This window comes from Cynoglossus semilaevis, chromosome 14 (genome assembly GCF_000523025.1).
Source record: "Cynoglossus semilaevis isolate Cse_v1.0 chromosome 14, Cse_v1.0, whole genome shotgun sequence".
Taxonomy (NCBI): Eukaryota; Metazoa; Chordata; class Actinopteri; order Pleuronectiformes; family Cynoglossidae; genus Cynoglossus; species Cynoglossus semilaevis.
Genome location: NC_024320.1, coordinates 7,228,196 through 7,255,702, shown reverse-complemented (window position 1 = coordinate 7,255,702; position 27,507 = coordinate 7,228,196). Strand labels below are relative to the sequence as shown.

General features: G+C 37.1%; 1 protein-coding gene across 5 annotated transcripts in view; it reads left to right on the top strand.

Moving 5' to 3' along the window:
- Nucleotides 1–243: 243 nt before the first annotated feature.
- The window catches only part of sfswap (splicing factor SWAP), a 58,200-nt gene continuing 30,936 nt past the window's right edge, over nucleotides 244–27,507 (top strand). For 4 of the 5 annotated variants that reach the window (XM_025062179.1, XM_025062178.1, XM_008324809.3 and 1 more), the window contains exons 1-13: nucleotides 244–624; nucleotides 2,235–2,398; nucleotides 5,199–5,330; nucleotides 8,435–8,511; nucleotides 10,838–11,063; nucleotides 11,192–11,292; nucleotides 12,036–12,186; nucleotides 13,675–13,930; nucleotides 14,728–14,883; nucleotides 14,997–15,090; nucleotides 21,190–21,259; nucleotides 23,649–23,758; nucleotides 23,883–24,015. In XM_025062179.1, coding sequence (XP_024917947.1) covers nucleotides 434–624; nucleotides 2,235–2,398; nucleotides 5,199–5,330; nucleotides 8,435–8,511; nucleotides 10,838–11,063; nucleotides 11,192–11,292; nucleotides 12,036–12,186; nucleotides 13,675–13,930; nucleotides 14,728–14,883; nucleotides 14,997–15,090; nucleotides 21,190–21,259; nucleotides 23,649–23,758; nucleotides 23,883–24,015 — 1,861 coding nt within the window. In that variant the 5' untranslated portion in view covers nucleotides 244–433. Of the gene's footprint in view, nucleotides 1,875–2,234; nucleotides 2,399–5,198; nucleotides 5,331–8,434; nucleotides 8,512–10,837; nucleotides 11,064–11,191; nucleotides 11,293–12,035; nucleotides 12,187–13,674; nucleotides 13,931–14,727; nucleotides 14,884–14,996; nucleotides 15,091–21,189; nucleotides 21,260–23,648; nucleotides 23,759–23,882; nucleotides 24,016–27,507 lie in introns of all 5 variants that reach the window. The other variant, XM_025062180.1, reaches the window with a different exon arrangement.

Sequence of the window (27,507 nt, the reverse complement as noted above, 5' to 3'; positions counted from 1 at the left end):
ACGCTTGACAATAAATGTTTGAACGTTGTAACCCACTCATTGCATAGTTGATTTAATTTCGTCAAAGTACTTTCGACACAGAAGAAAAACGGACTAATTCATGCTACATAAAGCGTCATATCGCAGCTTATAATACATAACGTTCAATAATAAAAAACAACACTAATATCGATGCAATAATTTAAAGAAGAAAATCGTAGTTAATGGCATGGGAACTGTTGACGAAAACGCGGAGTCGTAACTCAGCTGCATTGTCTTGCTTTTCAACATGGCGGCGGTTGGCACCTAGAATCGTGTTTTGAGAGTACCAGTGAGAATCATTGTAACATTTTGGCTGTTTGGAAATTCGTGTTACTTTCAAAACTAGTGTATAGTAACATATTATATAATATTTTGTACGAAAAGGAATCGTGTGTAGAATATTGGCCTCACCATGTATCGTCGCGGAGCAGTAAAGAAAGAGAAGCCCGTGAAGAAGGACGTCAGTGACAGTGATAAATACGCCGACCTCTTGGTGTTCGGATATGCCTGCAAAGTGTTTCGAGATGACGAACGGGCTCTTTACCACGAGCATGGAAAACATCTTATCCCATGGATGGGGGACAAGAGCATCCTGATCGATAGGTCGGTTGAACAAACTTAGACTGAAAACATTCTTACTAACCAAATATCTCCTGTCCGTTAGCCTATCTCAAACATGTTAAAGACCACTGTGGAGTTTGTCTTGCAGAAGTCTGGGGAATAAAACATTTGCAATTATCAACGAATGTTTGATTTTATGCTTGTAATTATATCTATGGTCGTCTTGACATGGCAACAGAACAAATTTGAAGTTTGTACCTTAACATGTGAAAATGCAATTCCAGGGCTAACGGTAGCCACGCTGCTAAACCACTAACTAAGACAAAATACTAAGAACTAATGTGGTGGTTTTAGTTACATTAGTTAAAACCACATGCATTACAAATAGACCTAGCAAAGGATGCTGTAAGTGAAACTACAGTGTTCTTTTTTGTTAAGCAAGCAAACATTCTACAGTCCTCTTGGTCATCCTGGCTCGACAAATGCAACTCCAAGCATTTCAAAAAGTTGTCTAGCTTCAGATAGCATTTACACTCAATACAGTTCTTTTTTTAAAAATGCCTTGTTTGATGATTGTGGCCAGAAGTCTATATGCATCATTATTTTAGGTAGACAATACAAAAGAGACTTGGCAGTGGTCAGCTTTGAGTGAGATTTTGCATTTTCACACGTTAACAGAATTTCCTCTGGAAGAGTTTTCTCCATGCCGACTTTGTGGTAAAAAAAAATAAATGGCTGTATCAAACTATGACACAGTATTTCTGTCTTTTTAATAATAAGCATTCACACAAAAAACAGATGGAGTTAAAACTGAAGTGGTTGGTTGTGAAGCTTTGTGTAAACCGTAAGACCAGAGCAAATTCTAACAATGACTGAAGTTGCTGTGGTTAAGGTGATTTAAAAAAAAATCAAAGGAAAACACTTTAGAACAATTAGACAAAGTTTGTCTGGTGTGGTCCTATTTGCTTGCTTGAGTTCTTTCAATTATTTGGTAATGTTGCATTACCAAAACCCAATCAGCACTACTACCAAATTTAACTAATTAAGCAATTAGCCTAACCTAATCATCTTAACCTGCAGTGACCCCACCTGTGTTTTATCTGTACAGCTTTTGTATGTGTGTCTTTATCACATAACCCAGTTTTCCCCCAGCAAGGTAGGCTAAGGGGTCCTGCCAAAACCCCGAATGCCAACTTCGGCACTTCTTTGTCTTCATGAAGAAGCCTCAGCTGGGATGTGGCGTAGAGGGACGAACCTTGGAAAATGTCATCCATTTGGGTTCTTACGGATAGGTATTTATGTGCTCGGGTTTGTGTGAATGTAACTATCTTTGCAGATGTAAAAGTAGTGGTGGATGTTTATTATGGGGGATTGAACCCTGTAAGGTAAGAGGAGAGTTGCTTTGTTTTTTTTGTTCAAGGTTTGTTGCATTGTAAGGACAGCAGATGCCTTTTACATTAAAGCTCAGTGATCTCTTAGCGAAATATATTATATATTTCAAAGAAAAGTTCCACAACTTTAAGAATTTGAATATTGTACTCCCTTAACTGTAGACTATTTTAAATGTTATAAAATAAGGGGAGTAGGTTTATTTTTTGTGTTTGATGATTTTGTTGAATTCCTTCTTTCTAATCCTTTTTATCATTCAACAGATACGATGGACGTGGTCACTTGCATGACCTCTCAGAATATGACAGCGGGTCATGGAATACGTCCTACCAGCTGTCAGAAGAAGAGGCCAGAATTGAGGCGCTGTGTGACGAGGAGCGATACCTGGCTCTGCACACTGACCTGCTGGAAGAAGAGGCCAGACAAGGTGGGGAGAGTGACACATCTGTGCCTTTAAAATTTGAATATTTCAAATTAAAAACACATGCACACGTTAAGTTTTCCTATTATTTTTTTTGCAGATTGCTAGTGCAATAAAATCCTGCTTTAAAATGTGACACAAACAACAACATACAGCTTATTATATCTTCTCAATATCTTAAAATGGTAGCTGAAGGAAAATTCGTAATACTTATGTTAAGTAAAAAGCTGTTCTACAGTGTTCACTGAATGCTACATTTTTGTTCAATCTCCTGTTTTTTCATGCAAATGTTTCTCCGTCAGTTGAGTACTTATAGATGCAATGCATAGTTTTGGTATTGTCTTACCATGGCGGAGTGAAAACTGTCGCTGATCGATTCAATCATGTAGCGACCCACTGATAATACCTCAGATCTTGTGTCCTCACTACATCTGTTCCTTAAACCATAATCAAGCTAAATCTTGTACAAGAACTCAACCGAACTTTGACAACAGCAACTTTTTCAGTAGTGTTTGCATCAGAAAATCCCTTATTTTTAGTATTCTGGACAATGTCTTTGACACTAGGTCACAAAGTCCAATTTTCCTATTGGGGCTGTGGTCTCTTGGTGGTTAAGGAAGCGGACTTGGGTTCGCAGAATTTCAGGTTCAAGTCCAGCAGCTGCCAAGTTACCACTGAGGTGCTCTGAGCATGGCAGTGTCCCCACACACTGCTCCCCCTTAAAGCTGCCCACTGTTCACTTTGGTGATGGGTTAAAGCAGAGGTCACATTTCGTTGTGTGCTGTGTCACAAGGACGTAGTTCACTTTTCTTTTTTTTCTTTCCTTTAAGTGTCATCAATGCTGTCATTGTTAAAATGTTGTAATATGTTTGTTAATGAGTGTATCTGTAATCAATTTCCACTTCTAACACCTGGGCCAGCATGTCTTTGAATACAAACAACCAAAGCACTACTCGGTGGCTGTCTTTGGCTTCTGTACAAGTTTCCAGAATCAAATATTCCTGTCTTAGCTTCCAACTCATTTAAAAGTTGCTACAGCCTTAACTTGGAGAACATTGACCTGGATGAATTACATTCCACTCACATAGCCTTTAAAAAGGGCCGGCTTTGACTGAACGAATGCAGTTGCATCTCACCCATTCCATTTTTCGCCATTGTAACAGAACAGGCTGTTTTGATGACTAAGCACCCTTCTCAAAGACATACTTAATGACCTTAATTGAATTAATGGCCACTGTTATGAATGAAATATGGTGACTTGTTCCCAAACTGACAGCATGGAATGAGCCAGCTAACGATGATGTGTGTCACGCACGCACACACTCCCGCTGTACATGGCTCATCCCCCTGACTGCTTTGCCCTTGAATTTGAGGGCCTGACCCCATTCAGCAAGGCCGTTATCCATCTGTCCAATGGAAGGGCAGCAGGAGAGCTTTGGGAATATTGAGAGTCAATGTGAATATTGTGTCCTTGCTTCTTAAGTGTACTGTACTTCACCATGAATATCAATCAAAATATAATAATGTCACGTTAAGGTGAATAAATGTTCTATTAGTAACTGTTGAGGAACTGGAAAATACATGGAAGGTCCATATGTGAATTGATGTGAATCTATTTTGATAATGATACAAATCAGTTTTCTGTCAGTGTAACTTTTTTGAGAAGTGTGATGTGAGTTTCATAATGGAGAAAATTTAAGTTGGCAAGTTGTCTCCGTGGTGAAGTAGAGTGATTATTCCTAAAATAACCCAGCACTTAAAAGAACAGTGTTTTGACAGACGGGGGACGGGGATAAAGGCCCATTTATGCACCACTAAGGTATGTAAACAGGTACATCTGTTTTCGTCACTACCCATATACTGCCCGCTGTGCCTTATATTCAAAATGGTTGTTAAGAAATGCGTCTACTAAGGGGTAGTCTTGAATCCAGTCTTTACTATACTGTACAAAGTTTTCTTTTCCTTGGCTTTTTTGTTGTTCTGTCCTTGTCTTCCTTTTCCTTATACATGTGCATGTGAGCTCTGTTGCCCCCCCCCTTCACAAAATTCAGTGGTACTGCTCATACTCATGTCTTGGGGTATGCATTTGTGAGCTTCCCTAAAACATACCCAATTTGCATGTGATGAACACAGAAAACGGACAGAAGACTCTGTGCTTAAACTAGCATTAAGTAACTTTATGGTAAATGTGTCGTCTAAGGACACACAGGAATGAAGATGAATTTGAACCCAAACCTTCTATGTGGGCGTCCAAATCAACTAAATGACCTACGGTTTAATTTTATATATTTCACCAAATAATTGTTTTCTTTTATTTTAGATAGACATTTTTAATATTTATAACTATTTTAGCATTTTAAACATTGGGCATTGCATATGTGAGAGATGACTTTCCCATTGACAAAGTCACAAAACTTTTGAGCTTGCCTCAGGAGGATTTCCCAAGATGCGTTTGCATCTGCCCGCGAGCCCAGGGTTTGACAAACCAAATGTCCTAGTACATGGGTAAAGGTCTGTCAAAGAGGGAGTGAATCAGTGTGGTCTAAAGGGACCAATAATTGTTGGCAAGTGTGACCAATATGGGCCAACATTGCCCCCAATAATCCCAGAAGTACTTCTGCTAGAGGCATGCATCCAAAAGCTCCCAGGAGGTTTAACAAAATTTGTTCTTTAACCAATGCACAAGAGGGTCAAGTTTCCATATACATGATTAGTTTGTAGCATAATCTAGTGTTAAAGTGTGCACAGCATCACTTTTATTTTAATTTTTATTCATTTTCTTTTTTATCTTTCCTTGTTTTTACAGAGGAGGAGTACAAACGTCTGAGTGAAGCTTTAGCAGATGAAGGCTCCTACACCGCAGTGGGCTACAAATACACAGCGGACTACTACGACCCATCACAGCCTACAGAAGAAGAGGATGCAAAGAGAGAAGCAGGTTAGATGTTTATTGTTTATGTAGGAGTATTGCATATTATCATGAAATGAAGCACTTTTGTAAGTACTGAAACTGGGAAATGATAGAAACGTGAGAAAATTGCATGAGTATTATATATTGTTGTCACCGTTTTTTGAATGCACTACTAAAATGCATCTTTATGCCTCAGTTTATTTAATATAAATTGGATGATTTATATCAGTTAGTGAATAAAATCTAATTCAATTAGATCATGGCATAATAATTCACCTTAATAGGTGTAAAGGAAGCAAATTTAAAACAGTAACTTCCTTGTTTAAACCCTAATGGCTGTGTGAAGAGATTCTCCTGGTGTTGCTCTTCTTTTCTACTCTACTCTATGTTTCTTTCCTTAAAACAATATCATTTCAGCAGTGGCCTAACAACCCTGCTCTGTCTCGTCTGTCTTTTACAACTTCCTCGTGCTTGGCTCAGTGCAGGCTTTGGATTTTAGCAGCATGAATTATTTTGCTGCTGCAGTCCACTGTGAAGCACCACAGTTTTACCCACATTCTCTTCTAATCCTTAAAAACATCTGCAGGGGCACAGCATTCGCAGAGATGACAAGGTGGAGTTTCTGTCTTTACATTAAATGGACAAATATGTTGACAATATTTTTAAATCTGCTATTTAAACAAAAGATAACTTACTGTCGGTGTGTTTATGATCGCAGTACAAATCACAATGGTTTGACAGCCCTTTTTCTTTTTTTTTTCAAGAACCGCATTGACTTCATTTATTCATAACATTTCCCTAACTTTAACAGTTAGCTGTTAATGCCTTAAAGCTGAAACATACTCTGCAAGAACCGAGAAATTTGTTTTCTCTCCCAGAGCAGTGAGGGGAAAAAAATTCTGCAGCCCCAATTTGTGAATTCTCACTGCTTGCCCTTTTTACACCTGGTGGAAAAATATCTTCCTTGTGTGGTTAACTGTGGTCATATAAATTGGTTTAGAGGTAAAACAATTAATTACATATTTTGCTTGAATTGTTTTGAACGATTATTGGTTGTCTCCAGTGAAAGTTTTGTTTCATTCATTTCACTGAAGCTGTTGGTTATGTACTGTAGCTGTGTTTTACACAGATGCTAATCGTAAAATGATGCCAGGTTCTCCACAAACGACATGCTGTAGAGCAGGGACAGCAAACTCAGTCACTCAACACTGTTGTTTATGTTGTGGACCAAACAGGCTTAGCATTTTTTTAACAGTCTAGTGTGACACCTGTCCCTTTCCTGAGTAAAATAAATAAAAAATTGTCAGTGACTCAAAATAACAAAATGGGTGTTTCATATTAAGACCACATTATCCTTCCGCATTGGAGACAAGAACCCCTTCCTGATCCCCCTGTACCTTGTGCCTCGTCCATTCATCATCATCTGATTAGAATTGGAATTTGCAGAGCAAATGTATTCCAGCAACATCAGCACCATCAGAATGTTTATAGGATGCATTGTTTCAAATTGTTTTTTACTTTCTTTTTCATTTTATCTAATCTAATAAAAAAAAAATTGACAAATGAATTGATAACAAAAAAGAATCTCCTCTTGTTTAACTATAAACATGTTGCTACACCCATTCTCACCATGCTGTCACCATATCATTGTTTCTGTAAAATTCCTGCAATTTTTCCCAACATAGTCCTATGTGGGCTTCCCAGTAATCCAAATCAACCCTAAAAAATCCTTTGCTGACAACAAATACAGCATGTACATACTGTCGACCCTCCACATACACTGACCAAAGAGAGAGACACTTTAAATATTTGATGTAGACCTTTATGGAGACATTTTTCCCAGCCAGTCTCCTAACAGTTCAGCAATCTACATGTCTCTCTCTGGGGAGCTGGTTGCAGTGAGTCAGTGACATGAATGCATTTACCAAACTTCCCAAATGCCGACAGATGTTATTCTGAAAAGTGAAGTGAGTCCAGCTCACCTCACACTGGCCGTTGACATTTTCAGCTACTTTCTATTAAAGACATTCCGTGTCTTAGGGTTTTCTCTGTTATTGGCTGTTATTGGCTGTGCTTTGCAGGCTTTGACAGAGTCACATTTTCATATACTGAATATGATAAAGCCCTGACACATCATGCTTGGACAGATAGACAACATGACCATTTGCTCACTGCTGTTATTTATATCTGAGCAATTGGTACGAGGAAGGTATTGGTCTTAATTCAAAATACAGGAGGTCCTCGGTTTATGACATGCTAGAACCACAGCATTTGATGGTTACGTTGCCATCGCCCATAAATTAAGAAAGTCTTGTTCCATCTTTCTTCCGTACAGCATTTTGCATGAGTTTTGCATGAGAAGTAGTTGGCGAGCAGATTGGACGAATACATCTTCTCACTGTGCTATATGTGAAATATGTATCTTTTACAATCATCAGTGGTATGCCATCCATTGGGCTGTGCTACATTTGCTTTCTTTCATTTGTGTTGTTTTTTGCCCTTTATTATGGCTCCCAGGTGCAAGTCAGAGGCATCCTGGCTTCTTGCTCAGTACACAGCCATAGGCATAGGTATTTATGTACAGTATGTGAGTTCTGACTTACGGCAAAAGTCAAGTTATGTTTTGCTGTAGGATCGGAATTGGATGTTGAGTAATTTTTTGTATTGGTTGTCATTCATTGAACATTCGTAAATAACATCCTTTTGTCACCATGCCTGTGGATAAGGATACTGATGGTGAGGTAAACAAAGTAGTCGGAGTAGAGTTCTGACAAATCCCAATTGCAAACAAGTAAGGTCAGCATCGCATTCACTGTCTTAGGAAAAAGATCTTTTCCCGCAGAGTTTCTACATTATATTATTAATGTGTGGATACATTTTCATGAGTTTTACTCTCTTTATTGGAAGGATTGTCACTGGGCTGACTGTGATGCATTTATACATTATTTGATATTTGATTACATTTAGGCCTTTTGCCATTTCAGCATTTTTTAAAAAGAACTTCTAATTAATCTTGTGTTTCTGCTTCGCTGGTGATTTTTCCAGCAGAGTTTATTTTTCTTTTCTGTCATAAATGGCTTACAGAGGGTTTATCTCATTCATTTGATCCAAATGTCTGATCTCATGCACAGACGAAGCAGAACCTGAGGAGAGTGAGGAGCCGTTTGTTGCTCCCACAGGGCTGGACATCCCCCCTGATGTGGAACTGGTGAGTCATTTTTTCACCACAGTATCACTAATCTATGTGCTTTATCTCAAACTTTTAAACAACCTTTTTAAGAAGATGGATTATCCAAGTGTTGACATAGTAACATCCCATATCTGTAACTTTTTTTTGCTGTTTATTTTGTCTCTTAGTGCTTATAAAATGGTGTCACATTAGCAACTTTTACCAGTTTACTTTATTTCATGTCTCGCATAAGAAAGCATGTATAAATAATCACTTCTAACTTTTCTTTTCTACTATTGTTGCCACAGTAGGTTGTATGGTTATTTTCTTAACTGTATACTCTGATACTAGGGATGTTTGATATTGACTTTTTGCCAATATCTGATATTCCGATATTGTCCAAACACTTAATTTCCGATTCAGATATCCACCGATACCGATATAGCGGGAGCTTGAAGCGGTTTGCGCTCACACTAGTCCTAAAATCTTCACTTTAGGAGGCAGTTGCATTTAGGCTCAGTACAATGGCCCTAGTGTGAGCCAACGCTATGCCCAATGCTAAGTATGCATGCTATAGAGCTTGCAAATGTTTTGCCAATGCATGAAGGGGAGCAGTATGACTCACGTGTGCTCACAAAAGGCACAGCATAAAAAAGAACAACAGAACAATAACAGAAATGGTGGAACCAGGAAGAAGATATTTTTGTCTAAATGCCGTGCCGTATGTTATAGCCACACAGACCACCAGTGTCTCACTGACTCTGTTTGGAACTCTCTCTGAGCAGGAACATTAACAAGATCTCCAACTGACATCAGCCTAGAAACAAACTCTGAATTCAGTGTGAATGGACTTGAGTGAATGTTTAAGAATTGTTTTAAACTCAAGGCATGCATCCAAATATTTGAGCATTTCAATCAGATGTACCTATTTATGTATGTAAAGGGAGCATTTACGATGCTTTATACCCAAGGTAGGTTGAATGTTAAAATGCCAAAGACTTCTTCGTCTTAAGACACTTATTTTAATTTACCAAGGTTTTTGGAGTGTCATTATCTGTACTTATGAAATGTGAGGTCAAAATGTTTTATATGCTTCCAAACAACGACGCTGTGAATAACTCTGCTGCTGAGTTACCAGTGTGAGACAGGGTGCTTTGTTTCTGTAAATCACATCCACATAAAAGAAGCATCACACAGCCAATTTTCCACTAATGGCTAAGTTTTTTAAATGGCTCAACAAGAGTCCTTGGGTGTCAAGAACTCTTCTCTAGCTTAGAATACAATATTAGTCCGTTAAGATTGGACGCCGGCATCCTTTTGGCTAATGTCTTGAGAGGTGCTATTTATTACCACTTTCATCTTGGTGAGATATGTGTGTTCTGTCTGAGATTGCTGCACTCGTCTGTACTTCGGAGGTAATGGTAAGGATTAATCACTGGAAGCACACAAGGGGAACAATAATGAATGAATAATGGACAATTTCTTGTTCCATTGATTTCCACCCCATGCGAATTTTCAAAATTAATCTCATTACAATGAACATTAGAGACTTTGGCATGAAAATACTCTGAAGACAAAATGGCCTCTCTATATTGTCTCAGCCATTCATAAACTGTGGACCACGTCCTGATGTTATGACAAGCAGAAGGCGCCCATCGACTCATTTCCCCTCGGATAATGCTTATAATAAAATGACCGTTTATGTGTTGGTGGACAAGTAATTTTGGATCTAGATGCTGCAGTGAAGCAGGCTGAGCATCAATAGCTTAATGTGCACAAATACGTTATGTTAACGTATTCTTGTGGATAAGTTTGGTCCTTTTCAAATCTTTTTGAGATATTTTATCTTAATGCTTTTACACTAATCATACAATGTCTTCCATTTGATACATGTTTTTACAATATTGGTAAAATAATGCTCTCTGTCTCCAACAACTTTGTCATCAGTAGGTTGTCCAGAGCCAAATGTGTTCTAGACTTATCTTTGGACTGCGATTTGTCTTTTTGTTTATTCAATTGAATGTTTACTTTATTAGAACACTATTTTAAGTATTTCTGATTGAGATTTATTGTTATAGTGACATTTTATAATCAAAAGAAATTCATGGTAATGTTTTGTGGTATCTTTTGCACAATTCTATTAATGGATTCACTATTTGATTTAATTTCTTTAAGATTTATGTGATCTTTCTTTTTTTTTTAAATATGTAGTGCATATTGTAGTAAATGAAATACGTTGGTGTACATTTGGGGGAAAATCATTGTGTTTTTAAAAGTATTTGAGACATTTTTGTGACATTATTTATTATGGTCCATGTGGTTTGGATAAAATTTGTGACAACCCTTTACTAACTTTGTCTTGCAGCCAGCAACCGTTAAGACCCATAACATCATCGAGAGGACAGCCAGCTTTGTGTGTCAGCAGGGGATCCAGTTTGAGATCGTGCTAAAAACCAAACAGGCCAGCAATTCCCAGTTTGACTTTTTGCGCTTTGACCATTATCTCAATCCTTATTACAAACACATCCTGCGGGCCATGAAGGATGGTCGATACAACCTTGCCTCCACCAAGAAGCAGGAGGAGTCTCAGGGTGAGTTAAGGAGAGCAGTCACTGAATCTTCAGCTGAACTACACCTTCATGGGCATTGTATTTTTTAACATAAAATATTCGACAACACAGGAATAATTTGCATTGGATTTATTGTTGTCCTATTGTAGAGCAAACCTCTGATGATTCAGATGACGACGGAGATGGGAACTACCTTCATCCCAGTCTGTTTGCTCCTAAAAAGTGCTCTCGTCTGGAGGAACTGGTTAAGGTAAGAACATATAGTTTGAGGATTCACCAAAAAAGTACCTCTCGTTTGTTTGTGAGCGTCTGATTTGTTGTGGAAATGTCATGACATTGCTGTACAGTCATGCTAATTATATTTCTATAACATCATGACTGTCCATCACTCTTTAAAAGTTCAAATCCTGTTGCAGTTCATTCATTTGGTTTGCCAACGACCAACATTGCAAATTTTAAGATGCAATATTGCCACAATTAAGCCAAATCATCAGAGGTAGCAGATGAGTTGAGCTCTGTTGCTCGTCCAAGCTGGCATCTAAAAGTGAAAAAACAAACAAACAAACAAACAAACCAAAAGCAGTGTAGTCTTATCTTCCTTCACTGTTTACCAAACTCTTAGTGTGCTGATCTCACTCAATGCATCTAGTGCATGTTCTTCTGGCTAGCAAGTAACTTTAGGGTGCATTACTGCCATCTATAGGCTGATGTGTGTGCATTACTGTTGTTAGTGTGCCATGAATTAGAGAACTAATATAGGTTCAATTAAATGTGTAATCATACTATAATTATTGAATAAAAATGTTGGCATATCAACCCTTGTAAGGTGTGATAGTAGAAGGAAGACCATAATTGGAGTACTATAACCTTGAGATACCAGAAACACAAAGCCCTTCCTGGCCATCCTTGTCTGAAATTCCTGTTTTTCAGACAAAACTAAATGGTGTGAAATACTATTCTTACCTGACAGGTCCTGTTGTTGTCTTTTTGCAGCCTCTTAAAGTCATAGACCCTGACCACCCTCTGGCTGCTCTTGTACGAAAAGCACAGCAGGAAAGAAATGGCATGGCCGTGGTTGAAAACAAGCCAGAGGAAGTAACAGAGCCAGCTGCACCCACCACACAGGCACATTACACAGCTGAACGTGAGTACCCTGCCGTTTATGTCTGGGTTTTTATTTTGACCCTGATCTGGTCTGGTCTGGTCTGGTCTAGTCTAGTCTAGTCTAGTCTAGTCTAGTCTAGTGTAGTTTAGTCAAGTCAGGTCAGGTGTTTCCCTCTACATCTTTACTTTGTCACTTTTTCTTTTCTTCTGTCTTCCACTATGCACACACTTGTTCTGATAGTCATGGAGTTGCAGGTTGTTACATTTACCTTCTGACTTCTAATGTTGACATGTTTGAGAAGCTAATATTCTGGATTTTACTTTATAACAATGCTCCCTGTTTAGCTTTTTGGTAACCATTTTGAAATTAAGGATTTCAAAATGTGAAAATCGACCAAAACATTAGTAGTTGTGCGAAATGGAGTGGATTAATTTTTTTTTCTTCTTAAACTGAAATTCAAGTTCTTTGTACTTAAATCCACCTTCCTAATAGGAAAACCTCAATAGCCAAACATTAAATGGAGTTCAGTAGGGTTACTCACTTGTTCAAAGTTTTATGGCAATATTTTTAAAGCACTCTACATCTAATTCCTCCTGCTTTTACATGTAGTAGGTAATGATAGAAAATATGCCTGAGTGTGAGCACATAAAAAAAGCACTTGATCCTCTTGTACTTGTTCGCTGCTGTTTTGACACAAATTACATTTTTATGAGTTGCTACTTGGGAAAATCTCAGAGAATGAGAAACACCAAGACTATATAATTGTTTGGTTCTTGTCATATTTCGATCATATTTTTCCCAGCATGAAGTTTTTAAGACTGTGTGATAATGACATCATTTGAATGAATGAAATGAAACCATGGCAACTCATGTGGGGGGAAAATGCATTGCTTATGTGCATACCTAATAGGAGTATTAATTTATTAAAGCTGCCGTCTACCGCCCACCCCCTCTAGCCACTTCCCTGCAGGTTAAACCATTCAAACGTATGGTTAGTTTACAATTTGGAATATAAATTGTAATTATTTTATTGATATAATATTAATATAAATTAATTACATAAAATATTGCACTTTTGTTTAACTTTAAACCCCCTATTCTCTCCTTCTTGTTTCTAATGTGTTAAATGATTGTATTCACTTTGCTGTGACCCTTCATGTTTTTCTGTTCCATGAACTGTCCTGCTCCTCTGCTCCTCTCCGTGCTCCATCGTTTAAATTAAGGGTTTAGGTACAAATATAAAGCCACAAAAGGGAAGCTTTGTTCTTTACAAAGCCACATAATTTTCTTGTCATTACAAAATCTGCCTCTGGTCATTATGGAAATATGATATATAAAAACAGTAAGTGAAGCAGAGCCATTCATCAATGAATTAAAAAAAACCCCATACAGGTCAGTTACTAATGCACATCTGTACATTCATCCACATATGATGTAAATACTTAGTGTGAACGCAAATGTTTGTCATCTTAAGTAACTCTTTTTAGTAACATTTTTAATATTTTCTTTTTACATAAAATTCTATAGCAATGTATTATGGCTACTACATGCTCCCTGACGGAACGTACTGCATGGCCCCGCCGCCCCCCGGGGTAGATGCAAACTCCTACTACAGCAACAGCGTGTCCTCAGCCACGGTGACGGCTCCCTCTACTGCTGCTGGAGTTTTGCCTAATGCAGGCACCACAGTCGCCCCCCCTGAGACTGTCACCCCCACACCACAATCTACAGCTTCCTCTCAGGTCACCGCTTCTGCTGCTCCAACGAGTGCTGTTGAAACAAGGTAGGACGTGATTTATTAGCCACAACAGGATTTCTGGCATTTCCTTATGGTGTTTTAGGTTTCCAACAAAATAGAAAATATCAGTAGAATGAATCATTTGTGATGAGCTTTTGTCAGTGTAATGAGGCCTTATGTAATGTGTGAGTGTCCATCTTCTGTTTATATGTTAAAAGAAGTGGGATGCTGTATCTTCTGTGTAAGGTCTCTGGAAGCATGGATTTAGTTCTAACTATGATTTCTTTATATGATACATACATATGTGTGTATATCTTTATATGTATATATATCTTTATATATGTACACATATATATACATGTATTAAAATCTGATGTTCTGATATATTATTGATTTAATTATTTCTAAGTCCAATTCTAAGAATTTTTCAGTCTAAATAATTTTGATCGAATTATGCATTTTTGTGGAAAAAAAATTAATTCACATTAATTTTGATTTATAACTATAATGTTAATTTTTCATCTATCTTTTACATTTACAGACTAATAAAACCCCACTGTGAAATTACAGCTATTATAGTAAACATTTAAAGACTTTTTTTCACTCTGAACCCTGTCATCGGGTCTTTAGTGGGCTAAATACAGTGTTTGTCTCTACCTGATTGTTGTTGCTAACTTTAACCTTCAATGCCGGTCTGTCCAGACATAATCTGGACAAGTTGCTATGACGAAGGTGACCATAATATCTCATCAGAGATTCTTTCTGATTCTTGATGAGATATTAATGTAATTACCTAACCTGATAAATCTGCCTTTAACATCTCATAATTCTCTTGAATACAGTTCCAAAAACAAAGCTCAGCCAAGCTCAACACAAGTGGCTGCAGCTATCATCCCTCCGCCCCCTGACCTCCAGCCAGTCATCGACAAACTGGCTGAGTACGTCGCAAGGAATGGCCTAAAGTTTGAGGCCAGTGTCCGTGCCAAGAACGATCCACGGTAAGCCCTCTCACACAGAATCTGTTGGCCACTATGGAGAAATGTGTCTTTATGTAGTGCACAGTCTATTTTCCTGATTATTCAACTTTGTGTTTGTGCATCTATCTTTCTAGATTTGAATTTCTCCAGTCCTGGCATCAGCACAACACTTATTATGAGTTCAAGAAAAATTACTTCTTGCAAAAGGAAGGAAAAGCATGTGCTGAGGTAATAAATGTTTTTTTTTTCTAGTACAAGGGCATTCCAAAGGTGTTCTGTCAATTCAATCAAATGTAGGATTTAGACAGCTGGATTAAACTGAGCATCACCCCTGCCTTCGTTTTTTAAGTGTGGCCAACACGAGAAGTTTAATCTTAGAATCTCAGGGATGCTGAAGTTAAAGTACATTCAATTCGTTTTTTAAGTGTGGCCAACACGAGCAGTTTAAGGACCAGTGGGCATCTCCAGGCAAAATATATAGTACCTTCATCCTTATATTTCAAATACAGATATTGATGTTACTGCCTGTACTTATTTATGAGGTTCTTTACTTTATTGATGAAGGTTCCTCCTGGTTATCACAGTTTCATCCTCTGGAAAACCAATCCTTTAGATCCCTGCATTAATATCTTAACACCCAGTGTCTTCATGCCGAGGAACGTGTACAGATTTGCCTCTGTGGGTTCCAGTCACTTGTTAATACTGTTAAGGAAAAAGTGCATATAGAGCATTTGAAGTAAATGGCAGACACTGTTTTGGCACTAGTTGTAAGAAAATCAATAAGCGTGTACGAAATCAGCAGAAATTTGTTGCACAAATAAGCTGCAGTGAACACAAACATCAGCAACCAGGCACAGGTAGAAGAAATACTGTTTTCGCCTGTCGTTATACTCAACATTTTTTGCTCCTGTATGTGACTGTGTGCTTGTAGCTGGAGTAGAAACAGGGTTTTCTGAGCATTGACTGCATGAAGTCAACCTTGAAATTAACTCCATTTCAATTTTGATGTTTCTCAGCCTACTTTTCCATAAGTAGAATTTGCCTAATTATAAAAAAGTTTAAATTGATAAAAGTGAGCCGAGATTAAAACAAGAAATTATTATATGGAAAACCAGTCAATAATCAGTGTGGACTCAAAATAAAACCCAAGGAAGAAAACAGAAAAGGGGAAATCCTCCTTTACCTGACTGATCCTAAACTAAAAAGTTTGCTTCATTTCACTCCTTCAGAGTTTTCAACTTTGTTTACAAATGATGAGTAAGTTATAAGTAAGTTCTTTGTTAGCCTAATTTTTAAGTACATTCAATTTTTAAAAATTGCAGAGCCACTATTTGTGTCTCATTTCCTGAACGAATTCAATCTCCTACAGATGTGTCACTTGTTGTTAAACTCATTTTGTGCCCCCCAAAAATTGCAGATCTTCTTAGACTACTTAAAAAATGAGACTGGTGGCTGGTCAGGGTCCCAGTGGCACACACAGATTATATTAACACAGGGCTAAACTAAGGATGTTGAAGTTTGGTCTGGTCTGAAGTTGGTCTAAGGACACTGCAGAGCATACAGATTTGACCAAGTTAAAGAGCTGTCAAAATGAACACAGTGACACTTAAGGTCAGACATGTGTCAGAGCAGCCTGACTGAGATCAGCACAGTCAGACACAATTGTCAGCTGGATTGTTCGCGACTGTAGACTGATTAGTATTATTAAAGACCAACTGGACTGAAGTTTAGAAAGAAATTCTTCACACATTCTACAAGAAACCGTCAAGATAAACAGTAATGACTGAACTACACCAACTCTGTTATATTAATAATTCTATCATTTGGATTAGTCAGTCAGAAAAACAGGTGTGGAACTGTCTGCTTGATGTAGATTTGTTTTTCTATTCCAGTAATATACATATTTTTTTTTAGATAAAGGAATCTTAATTGTGAGTAATTATGACCATGATTAATTGTGAATAATCCACGCTGTGATTAATTATATTGAAATTTTTATTATTTGAGAGCACCACACAGTTTTCTTAGTCAACTTTATGACACTGAGTAACAGGGCAACAAAACTATAAGACAAATGTTGTGCTTGTCACTAAGTAAATAACCACATGAGGTTGCAGACCTACCTGTTAGTTGAATGAGAATGAGGGAATAAGAGGTGGGACCTTTCTTGAGCGTGACATAGTTGTGGTCGATGTGAAAATCAGGCATAATACCATAAAATCAAGATCTTTGTCATCAGTCTCTGATACTAAGTTTCCATCTGGTCTGCTCTCAGATATAATTGAAAATAAATGTGTCGCTGCTTCTTTTCACATCTAAGTTCTGACAGTCATTAAATTCTGTGATGTAGATTGAAGTAGCCTTACAAAACCCCTTACTCAGTATTAAGTTTCAAAGAAACTTGCAAGTAAAGAACAAAAAAAAGTAATGACTGACAAGACTGTCTGTGTTCTGTAAAGTTAATGTCAACAGAACACTGAATGATATTCCCACTTAAAAAAGTATTTGAAACCTTATTTTTGAAGGATTATTCCAGAAATTAAATTATTTATTTCTATTAATTCAACAGTACCAACTAATGAAAAATATGAACCTCAACTTTAAAAGCTATTCAGGAAAGGCAAAAATAAAATCCACTTCATACTACATTTCAACTCTCCAAATGTAATACATTTGAAACATTGTGTTAAATTGGTGCATTTAAATACTAAACTGTTTCAAAGTATCCAATTGGACCATCATCTGTTTTTCAAATGAGGATGAATACTAATTGGACCTGTTTTTCAAATGAGGATGAATACTAAAAATAATAGGTCCAATGCTGCATTTTCTTAGTATGTAATGATACTCAAAGTCATTTCACAGGTATTGTTTACATATTTGTTGCCAAGTGGTTGAAAACTTTTGATTAAAAAGATGGGTGGAGAACCAGTGAGTGAATGAATGAGTACGATTGTGATTTCGAGTTAGTGTGAGAGTGAATTGCATTAAACATTGTGGTGTACATGAATCAGAAAAAAGGCAAAATCCACAAAAGATCTGATATTGGCCTACTGTACTTGAAGGGATCTGCAGAGAACAAGAAGAGAGAGTAAATCCTCAAATCCAAATCACACCAAAGAAGATTTGTGCCCGTTTCTACTGCCAAATGCTTCATCTGGGCCCCGGGTAAAGGCTGTGAGTGCCCTGAGAGCACTGTATGTATGGGCACTTGAATATATTCAAGGTTTGTTGAGTTTGCTCTGTGCCAGAATGAAAAATGAAAATGCAAGGAGTTATGGCAAAGAACAATCTGTCATCTTATGAATCAAATACATTAGCCTGTCACAGTGCAGAGGAGAGTGGCCCCGTTATGACACAGCCTCGGCTGCTCCGACTAACAGCTGCTTTGCCTCCTATATCCCAAAAACAGTCTTTGTTTGTGAATAATAGGATGCAGATGTAATCTCTCTCAGTCAATGCTATTATTTATAGTTTCACCGTCAATGAAAAAGAGTGGCTTCCAGTAATTCGAACTGGAGATTGGCTGCATGTGTGGTGACTATTTTTGGTTTCATGTGACAGTGAAATTTGTTTAGAATGCTGGCCTTTACTTACAACTTCTTTCTCTAACTTTTTGATAATCTTTGGTCTCACTCTTGTAAAAAGCCTAGAGTGCCAATGGATAAAGCATGAACGTGTCGTTTGGTTTTGCAATCACTTAAAAATCTTCTTAATGTCTATGAAGATTTGGACAAGGATGTTCGAATGGCTTCCTACAAAGGCCACGCTTAAAAATAAAAGAATACCACATGGTTAAGTACTTCTTTATAACAATAAAATGGTAAAAAAAAACTAGTTTAAATAGCAGCCTACTTACATGAGAAATTCAGGAGGGATGTTAAAAAAAAAAAATAGGTATCCGTATCATGCTCCATAAATAAGAATAAAAAACGTTTTAATTTAACTACAAGTTCTGGAGAAAAGGCTAAAGTTAGCAAAAATCACCCTAGCCTTCAAACCAATATGACTTAAATATAGCCTTAAATATAGGTAATATCCAGTAGCTAAATCATTGATCGGACCCATCAGGAAGGTAACAGTACCTAACCACTGTGGAGAACTGTAGTTCCATAGTGTAGCGGTTATCACCCCTGCCTTACATGCAGAAAGTTCTGGTCTGAGCCCCAGGGGATCCACATATTTAACGGTGCTTCCTGTGGCAGCCTGTGTGGGTTGGAAAAACTCACTCCGCGAATTTCCCCCATTGTGGACAGACTAAGGGATACGAAAAAAAAAGCCAAAAGTATATTTTGTGCAGTGGCTAAAGTTTAGTTCAAGCCCTTAGAATTTTACATCAGTTGGCACTAAAAAATTAAATCAAAAAGTTTTTGATTGAGACTAAATGTCCAAAGCAAACAAATACTAGGGCAAAAATTAGTTTAGACTGAATTTTTATTTTTTTATTTTTTCCAAGGTACGGTTTTGAAGCTAATCTGAAAACAAAGAGATACAAATAACAAAAAGGAAAAACATGTCAAATTGATAGCTGAAGTGAACCAAAAGTTAACCCAATCTAAGCTGTACAAGACCTCTGCCAGTGTCTATACTTTTACTTTTGTCTTTCAACAACCTTTTTATGTGGGTTTTCTCGAGACATTTCTAAAATGAGTCTTGATTTATGTGGGGTTTTTTTTGGAATTTTATTCTCCAGTGTCTGTCTGTAAAGTGCTTTTGCTGAAAGCTCCGTTCAGCTGCAGCAAAAAACTAAGAATCTGCCTTAGAAGCATTCTTCAAGCGTGGTAAAATGAACTTAGTGAGGAAGTTTTTTTTTTTTCTTCTCTCCTTTCTTAGAATTTACCACTTCACTGCTTTTCTCTCCCTCATTCTGTCAGCATTTTATCTCGAGAATGGAAGTTAGAACACAGGTATAGCTACACAAGTTCTGGTGATCTGCACTGCATAGTCATGACAACCATAATTGGTCAGGGAAGGTACAGAAGCAAAAGGGAAGCAAGGAGCGAAAGCTTTGAAATGGCAAACTTGTTTCCAACAATTGTCCTTTTTTTTTTAACAAAGTCTGTTTTCCTTTTGATGAAAGAGTTGTTATTGTGTTGGATCAATGCAAAATAGAGATGGTGCTTTTTGTAAATGACTGTAATTTAAACTCTCCTTGTCATTCAAGTACAGAATGGTTTTTTTTTTTGTAATTTGAAATTTCAAATACTTCAATATGTTAATTCATACAAAACCTTTCTTAAAAATAGGTCTTTACATATTAGAGAGAAAGGTCATGATTACCAAAGCACGCTTGTCCATTAGTAAAATCCATTAGTCGTAGACTGAAGTAGAAATGGTGACAGTAATTTCTGACTGGGGCAATTATAATATTGTAAAATGTGATAGTTTTTGCTTCAGTTGTCTTTTTAACTTGGATTATAGAACAGTCTGTGATCTGGTGAGTTTTGTTTTTATCCATTAAGATGCCAAACGTTTCATATTTTTGTGTAAATGCTGTGATTGTCTCTCTTACTATCCTGCAGTCTTCGGTCTGTAGTTTTGTTTTACACTTCTGTTTTGTGGGTTCTACCCGAAACATGATAGGCTATATGATTTTAAATTACAACTGTTTAATGTTTAGTATATGTCGATACCAATATTAATCCGATGCCTTCCTTACTCCTCCAGCATGGTTGACTTTGTTGGCTTTTTCATTCTATCAACATCTACATGCTGTCATAGTGGAAACGTACAACTATATTGAAGGAAACACATTAGACTAAAGACTAAAATCAATTATGATAATTTGCTTGTAGTTTTCCCTCAGCAACATTCACAAGCACACCGCTTCAGAAATGTAAACCTTGACCGCGGCTGTCACCGCGCGGATGAATAATGACTGTGATTAAATATAACAGTTTAAGTGTCATTGAGAAATGACACTGATGCGTAAAAAGGGTTTGACTGGCTCAAACATTTAAAAGCTATCTCCGTTTAAAAAGAACTAATTGACAGTCAGCTTCGCCGAAATCTTGTTTTAAAACTTTTTCACATCAACTTTTTTGCACATATCGCTGCTCCGCTTCTTTCACATCATAAACGTCCATAATGTAGGAGATTAAACCAAGCAGCTTCCATCAGAATCTCATTTTCGGCGCCATCTGTCTCTTGTCAAAGTCCCACTGTTTTACTGGAGATGGGATTCATTAGACAACCTTTAAATTGTTTCTCCTCCAAAACAAACTCTGTTTCACTTATTTTAATGCCACAAGTAGAAAATTCTGTCTAGAATGTTTGAATTTTTTAAAAAAAAATTGTATATACATTCTTTTCTTGTCCTTCATGCAGAGTGGAGCAGAAGAAGGCGACGACAAGCTCCAGTCAGACATGATGGACGATGACTCCAAGCTGAGCAAAGGTAGGTGTCTGCTCTTACTGTTGTCTCCTTGGATTTACTGAGTATTTGAACCAGACGAAAAGTGTTTACCAAGTATTAAATGTGTACTATTCACTCTGATATGTGTGTGTGTGTGTGTGTGTGTGTGTGTGTGTGTATAGCAATGCTCGTGGGTAGAGGCAGGGGGGAGTTGGACCATTCTTAGTATAAAAATGTTAAATTCTTTTCAATTTTAATCTTTTATCAGTGTGTGTGTGTGAGAGAGAGAGATAGATATTCTGGTATACCTATACTTAGAGGGATACAAAAATATAATATAATATAATTAACCTTCCGTTAATAAAGATGATAAATACAGTTATTTTAATGTACAAATTAAAAAGCAAATATGTTAAAGAGTTTAAAGTTCAAAGAGTTGTATGATAATCTTTTTTCTGTACCTGTGTATGAGAGAAAGAGTGAGATATTCTGGTATAGCTGTACTTGTGGGGACATTTGAAAATAATACCTTTGATGTGAGAACACTTATTCCATTTGGGGTATTTTGTAGGTCCCCATTTGGTAATATGGTATTGTAGAATCCACAATTTAGTTTGGAATCAGGATTAGAGGTCTGGTCAGATTACAGTATATTTAGGGTAAGGGTACACACTGTAATAGTGAAGGTGAGGGAAAAAGAGGCCAGAAAAATCCTTTATGTCCAGTTCACAGGTTGTTTACGTCACATGCTGGTTCTTAAGTACAGCAGCATTTCCGTTGCTATTTATACCTGTAATTACATTTTGTGATCCGGGACTGGCAACGAGTGTGTGAAGACATGATAGAGTTGCTGACACACAGCCCTGTCTACAGCCATCAACACACACACACACACACACACACACACACACACACAAATGAAGACATGCATTCCTAACCAGACTCTTTGGAAGAACCTGGTCACGTTCCAGGCCTGGTTTAACCTGATAACACCCTGAACTATATAGTCTTTCTCAGTGACAATGGAGGTTCTATATTAAGGTTATTGCTCTGCAGAATGAGACGCACTTATCTCTGCTGGAGCTAATAAAGTTGAACACAAAAAAGAAGTCATTGTAACAGCCATGTTGTGCTGCTGAGTCATTAAAAAAGCCTTTGAGGGACATTCTTTGTTTGCCTTTCTGTCTCTGTCTTCACTGTTTTCAAGCCTGTTGTTTTTTTGTTTTGTTTTTTTTTTTTTTTGAGTAATGGTTTAATTTTTTTCATTTGTTCAAATAACCTCACTGGCCACTGAATTAGGTACACCCTTCTGGACTCAATTCTGATCTCCTTTTTGGTCATTGACACAGATTTGATTTGACCAGAACAAGACATTTACCTTCGTAATGACCCGATCTCCTACTACAATAGAATATTTATTGGCTTAAAATTTACAGTCTTATTTACATCTCTACTCAAAATGTGTTCTGATTAAAATAATCTAAATATATTTTATGTGATTAGCTAATTGGCATCATGCATTAATCTGTTGGGATCTGTGTTGTTTGATTGTTAACAATCGGTGATTAAATTGAGTTATGCTAACTTGTTAATATATGTGGTCTGTTAACTGTTAGATCAGGCTGGGTCGTTTTATTTGCCACATACTTAATGGTGCCTTCAGTGTCAGCCCGTGTGGGTTGCAAAGACTCAGACTGGAATTTTTCAATTGTGGGACAAATAAGGAACTAATTTTTTTAATATTGCACCATCAAAGAGTGAATGCATTTTTTAAATATATATATATACACAGTATATATATATATATTCATCTCACATAATGAAATATTTACTCACCTTGGACATTTCTGCCTCTATCTTGTTTTTGTTCAGAGGCTCTTGTAGCACTGACTCAGATGTGTGTCAGTGATGTGTGTGTGTATGAGATACACCAGTCGACAGTGAAATTGTTTAAACGAAAGATTGATTCACAAAAAATTGCATTGATTAATTTTGTTTGGTGAAAATAATTCTGTTATTCGACAGCAGTTTCCGCTCCAGTTTACCAATTTTTTTTTCATTGCCTCTAGGTCATCTGTCTTTTCATTCATGTGTTGTATTTTTAGAGAAGGTCGCCTGCTTCTACTTTCTGTAGTAAATTGCATTTTTCAAAATGCAACAGACAAAAACAACTCTTCCAAGCACAGTGTCACTCACATCCATATTTCCATCCTCTTTATTCCACTTTGACATTTGAATGCCATTAGCAGGTTGTTGTGATCATGTTGACACGTCTTCATGAATTTAGTCTCTCAGTAAGCAGTTTTACCTAATAAAGAGGCCAGTGAGTGTACTGGATCTGCTGCTGGTGAAGAAATGCACTGCTCAGAATTACTTGTGCTCATTATGAGTCACCATTTCTTTGCTTTCTTTTTTCCCTTTCTTTCCTCAGTCGCAGCCTCTTTCGCGCCCATCTCTTTTGCTATCAAGGCAAAGGAAAATGATTTACTCCCACTGGAAAAGAACAGAGTACGACTGGATGATGACTCAGATGAGGACAAGGTCTGGAATTTACTTTATTCAATGCAGTAAAAAAAGCATATGGATATAAAATAATTATAATAATAATGATTAAATAAATAACATTTTCTGAGCTCATAAAATTGGTTTGTTAAAAATCTAATAGCAACTGCTGGAGGAGGAAGCGCTGGCAGCTGTGATGGTGGGATCAGATGTGATTGACAAGGAATTGGTCCCGCCTAGTGTTCCGGAGGAGAAGAGACCCAGCCTCAGCTTGGAAGAGCTGGAGGCAAAACAAGGTAACATTGTCACAACGTGTTGTTGGAAAATGTTTTACCTAAAATATGTCATCTTCTGAATAAACTGCATTGTGAGGTTTAAATAATAACAATAATTACTAATAGCTTTTTGTCGAACCCAAAGACAAGAGTTACAGTTAAAAAATTATTATTATTAAATATATTTACGGAGAAAAAAAACCCACGCGCATCAGACACAGACATTAAATCAAGTTTTAAAGGTGGATTTGCAAAGGAAATTGAAAGGTGTCTGTGTAGAATGTGATGGACTGGGTGTTCCAGAGGGAGGGGCTAAAGCTAAAGACAGGGCTCTGATTTTGGAGATTTTCTTTCTTTTTCCATTTTAAACATCCAGACAATCATCTTCCTCTATCACTTTTTCATAATTGAAAGGATGTGATTACACTTGACATCTGTGTACAGTCATGAGACAGCCTATTTCTGTCCCTCTGTTTCACCTACTTTATTATTCTCTCCCTCTTTTTAATGACTTTAACGCTGGTGGTCAAAAATTTAAACATAAACTGCTGCTGTTAATCTATTGTAGTCTTTTGTTTGCAGTTATTGAGACAGAATATTATTTCCGGGATGTTGTAAGCGTTAAAGAAAAACTGAATACAGAATCATACAGACAAAGATCCATGCCCCACGTGCAGAGATTATTTTTACAGAAATCTCATGCATGAAAAACTAGAAACACCTCATTATTTTCAATGCTGTGTAAATTATTCATATTTTATGTATTAGGCTTTAATTAAAAGCCTCCCTCACTGGTAGCCAAATGCTTTTATAAATGAAAATGATTCCTTGCCTTTTGTTTTACTTTAACATTCTACTCTAAGCTATGCAGCTGCTCTCTGTGGACAGATTCACCATCGTCTCCATGCATGCATGTCTGAGTCATCAGACATTTGTAACAAACACAAAATATCCTTCACTTCATTATTAAAAGTAGCTTATACATTATTCAATTGTTTGTTTTGTTAACAAATCTTTGGCCTTACCTGCACGTATGCGCTGATATCTGATTGTGACGTACCAGAAAAATCCCAAAGTGCTTGACTGATAGAAAATAGGACAAACAAACCTACAATGACAAGAATGCTGTTTCTGCTGAGCTGTGTTCAAACCGGCTGTTACTGTCTAGGTCCAGTAGAAGTGGTACACAGGCCAATGGTCTCTCTCAGACTTAAAGGATGGTTGTACAAGAGGAGAGGAGAGGCCTTATAAATAGCAGAGTGAATTGGCTCTGCTGTGTGGCTAAGTGGTTGTCAGTCAGAAGACCTTCCCTGATCAGATTAGCCGCAGAATCAGTGGCAAACAGCAGAACACTAATCTGTGCCGATGGGCTGGAAAACAGCCACACACTGTAAATAAGTTTTCCAGCAGTCCTGAAAGTACACAGAGAGGGGCTTGTGCTGCAAACTTTTTCTATTGGTTGTTAAATAATCCTGAAACATGTTGGATTCAACATAGAAAATACACTGTAAATGTAGTTGGTGTTAAATTACATGTGAAAAACAACGCAGTAAATGTGTCTGCAAATTTTCAGAAGTTTTGAGTAGAATCATCAATTTTGTTCAGTGAGTCTCAACATTGGTGCGAATGGCTTCTACTCCACTTGGCTGTCAACCCTCTTGATAGTCTAATAAAATTTGCCTCAGCGATCGTGTCTATTTTTAAACCTGTAGAGATAAAAGTAACCCCCGGTGGTTGCATAACTTCAAAAAGTTGTTTTCTAAAGGCATTTTCTTATATTGTCTTGTCTCCTCTGTGCCCCGAGTCATTCCTTTGCTCTCCTAACCTCATCTCTCTCCTACCCACTTCTGTCACTTCACATCTTTGTCTCATCTCTCAGCAACTGCACAATGTCACAAAAATGTCTGCCTCCTCTTCTCCACACACATTTCTTCCAACTTTACTTACTCGTCTGTACCACGTGTGTCACCACAGTCACCCAGTGAGGGTCGTTCACAAATGTCTGTGCGAATACTAGACTTCCGAGTTCAAGTTGTGTCTTCAAGATTTTATTTAGGACTCAAACCATAGAAGGATTTGGGGATAACCCTAAATCACAAAGAAAACTGAAGGACCGGATTGAGTCCCTACAAGTCGAAACAGTCGATTTTCACAACAATTCCACTCCGTCAATTCCGAGTTGTTACAGCAAGTCCATGTGATTAAAAAATAATTATGTCAGTACACACTTCAGTTCTCATAATGTAGAATCCTAGGCAAATAATGTTGACAATCATGTCAAAGTTTTGATTCACATCATGTTTTGGCCATGTTTGGCAACAATTCAAGCATAACGTTTCCCTAAGACTTAGAAGAAGAGCTCAAGTAACCAACCAAATAACCATAGTCCATGCTATTTAATGTCTATGTCACTAGAAAATTATGATTTTTGTACACACCGAGTTCTTATCAGTTACTTTGACTTAAAGTTGGAATATGGACCACATATGTTTAACTCCGAGTTAATTTCTCAGTTCATTTCAAGTCAACAATGATAACTGTGATGTCATTAGAGGTCATTATACAATTCTAATGTAAAGTCAAGTCCAAGGCTTTCTAATAGCTAATAGATGTAATCCAAGGTTCCAACGTAAAATTTATGTGCATGAAATTTAAATTTCAAGTCATTAAAGAAAAATTACTCTAGCCCACTCAAAGTGAATCGGTTAAAAATCAATACAATTTCATGACAATTTGCATTGCTTGAAATACAAAATTAATCATGCTTATTCTTTATATTCTTTTGTTGTATAATATATTGGCAGTTAGCAGGGTGAAAAAGACCAGACCAGTTTGACTTTTAATAAGGGGAGATAAATGGTGATGTGCAGTGTTTCTGTAAATAAATTAGCATAATTTGGCTAATGGTTTTTACAAATGAAAAATCTTTTATCCGGTCATAATTTGTCTAGATGTCATTTTGTGTAAAAAAAAAAGAAAAGTAAAAAAGGATAAAATTAAATCATGAACAAAATATTGTGAATCCTATTGTACGTTTTCTGTATCGTTTCAACTCTAGTCACGTCAGTTACTGTGACCTTTAGTTTGTAAATCTGTCCACAGAGGTTTTAAGCTGTGTTCAGGTGAAGTCCAAGTCACTGAAGTCCAGGTAAAATCCCCAGGTCTTAAAGTCATAGACTAACTGACCTAAAATAAAGTTTAAGCTAAGTCTAGATCATTCCACGTATGTATCGTTATTTAATTGATAGTCAAAGTTAACGTGATCAAAACTTAAAGACAATGTGACTCAAGAATAGTTAAAAGTAAGTGAAACAATTTTGTTGTCCAGTCCAAGCATGATTCAGTCAGAAAAAGCACTGGATGTGACAAAGTATTTGAATTTCATTCTTTCTACAAATGCAGAAGACTGCTTTATTTTCTTCTCCAATCTTCTGTCTTTCCTGTCTTTTTTTCTTCCCACCATGACCACCATTTACTACGTACAAAGTACAAAACCAGCCACTACCACTTTTT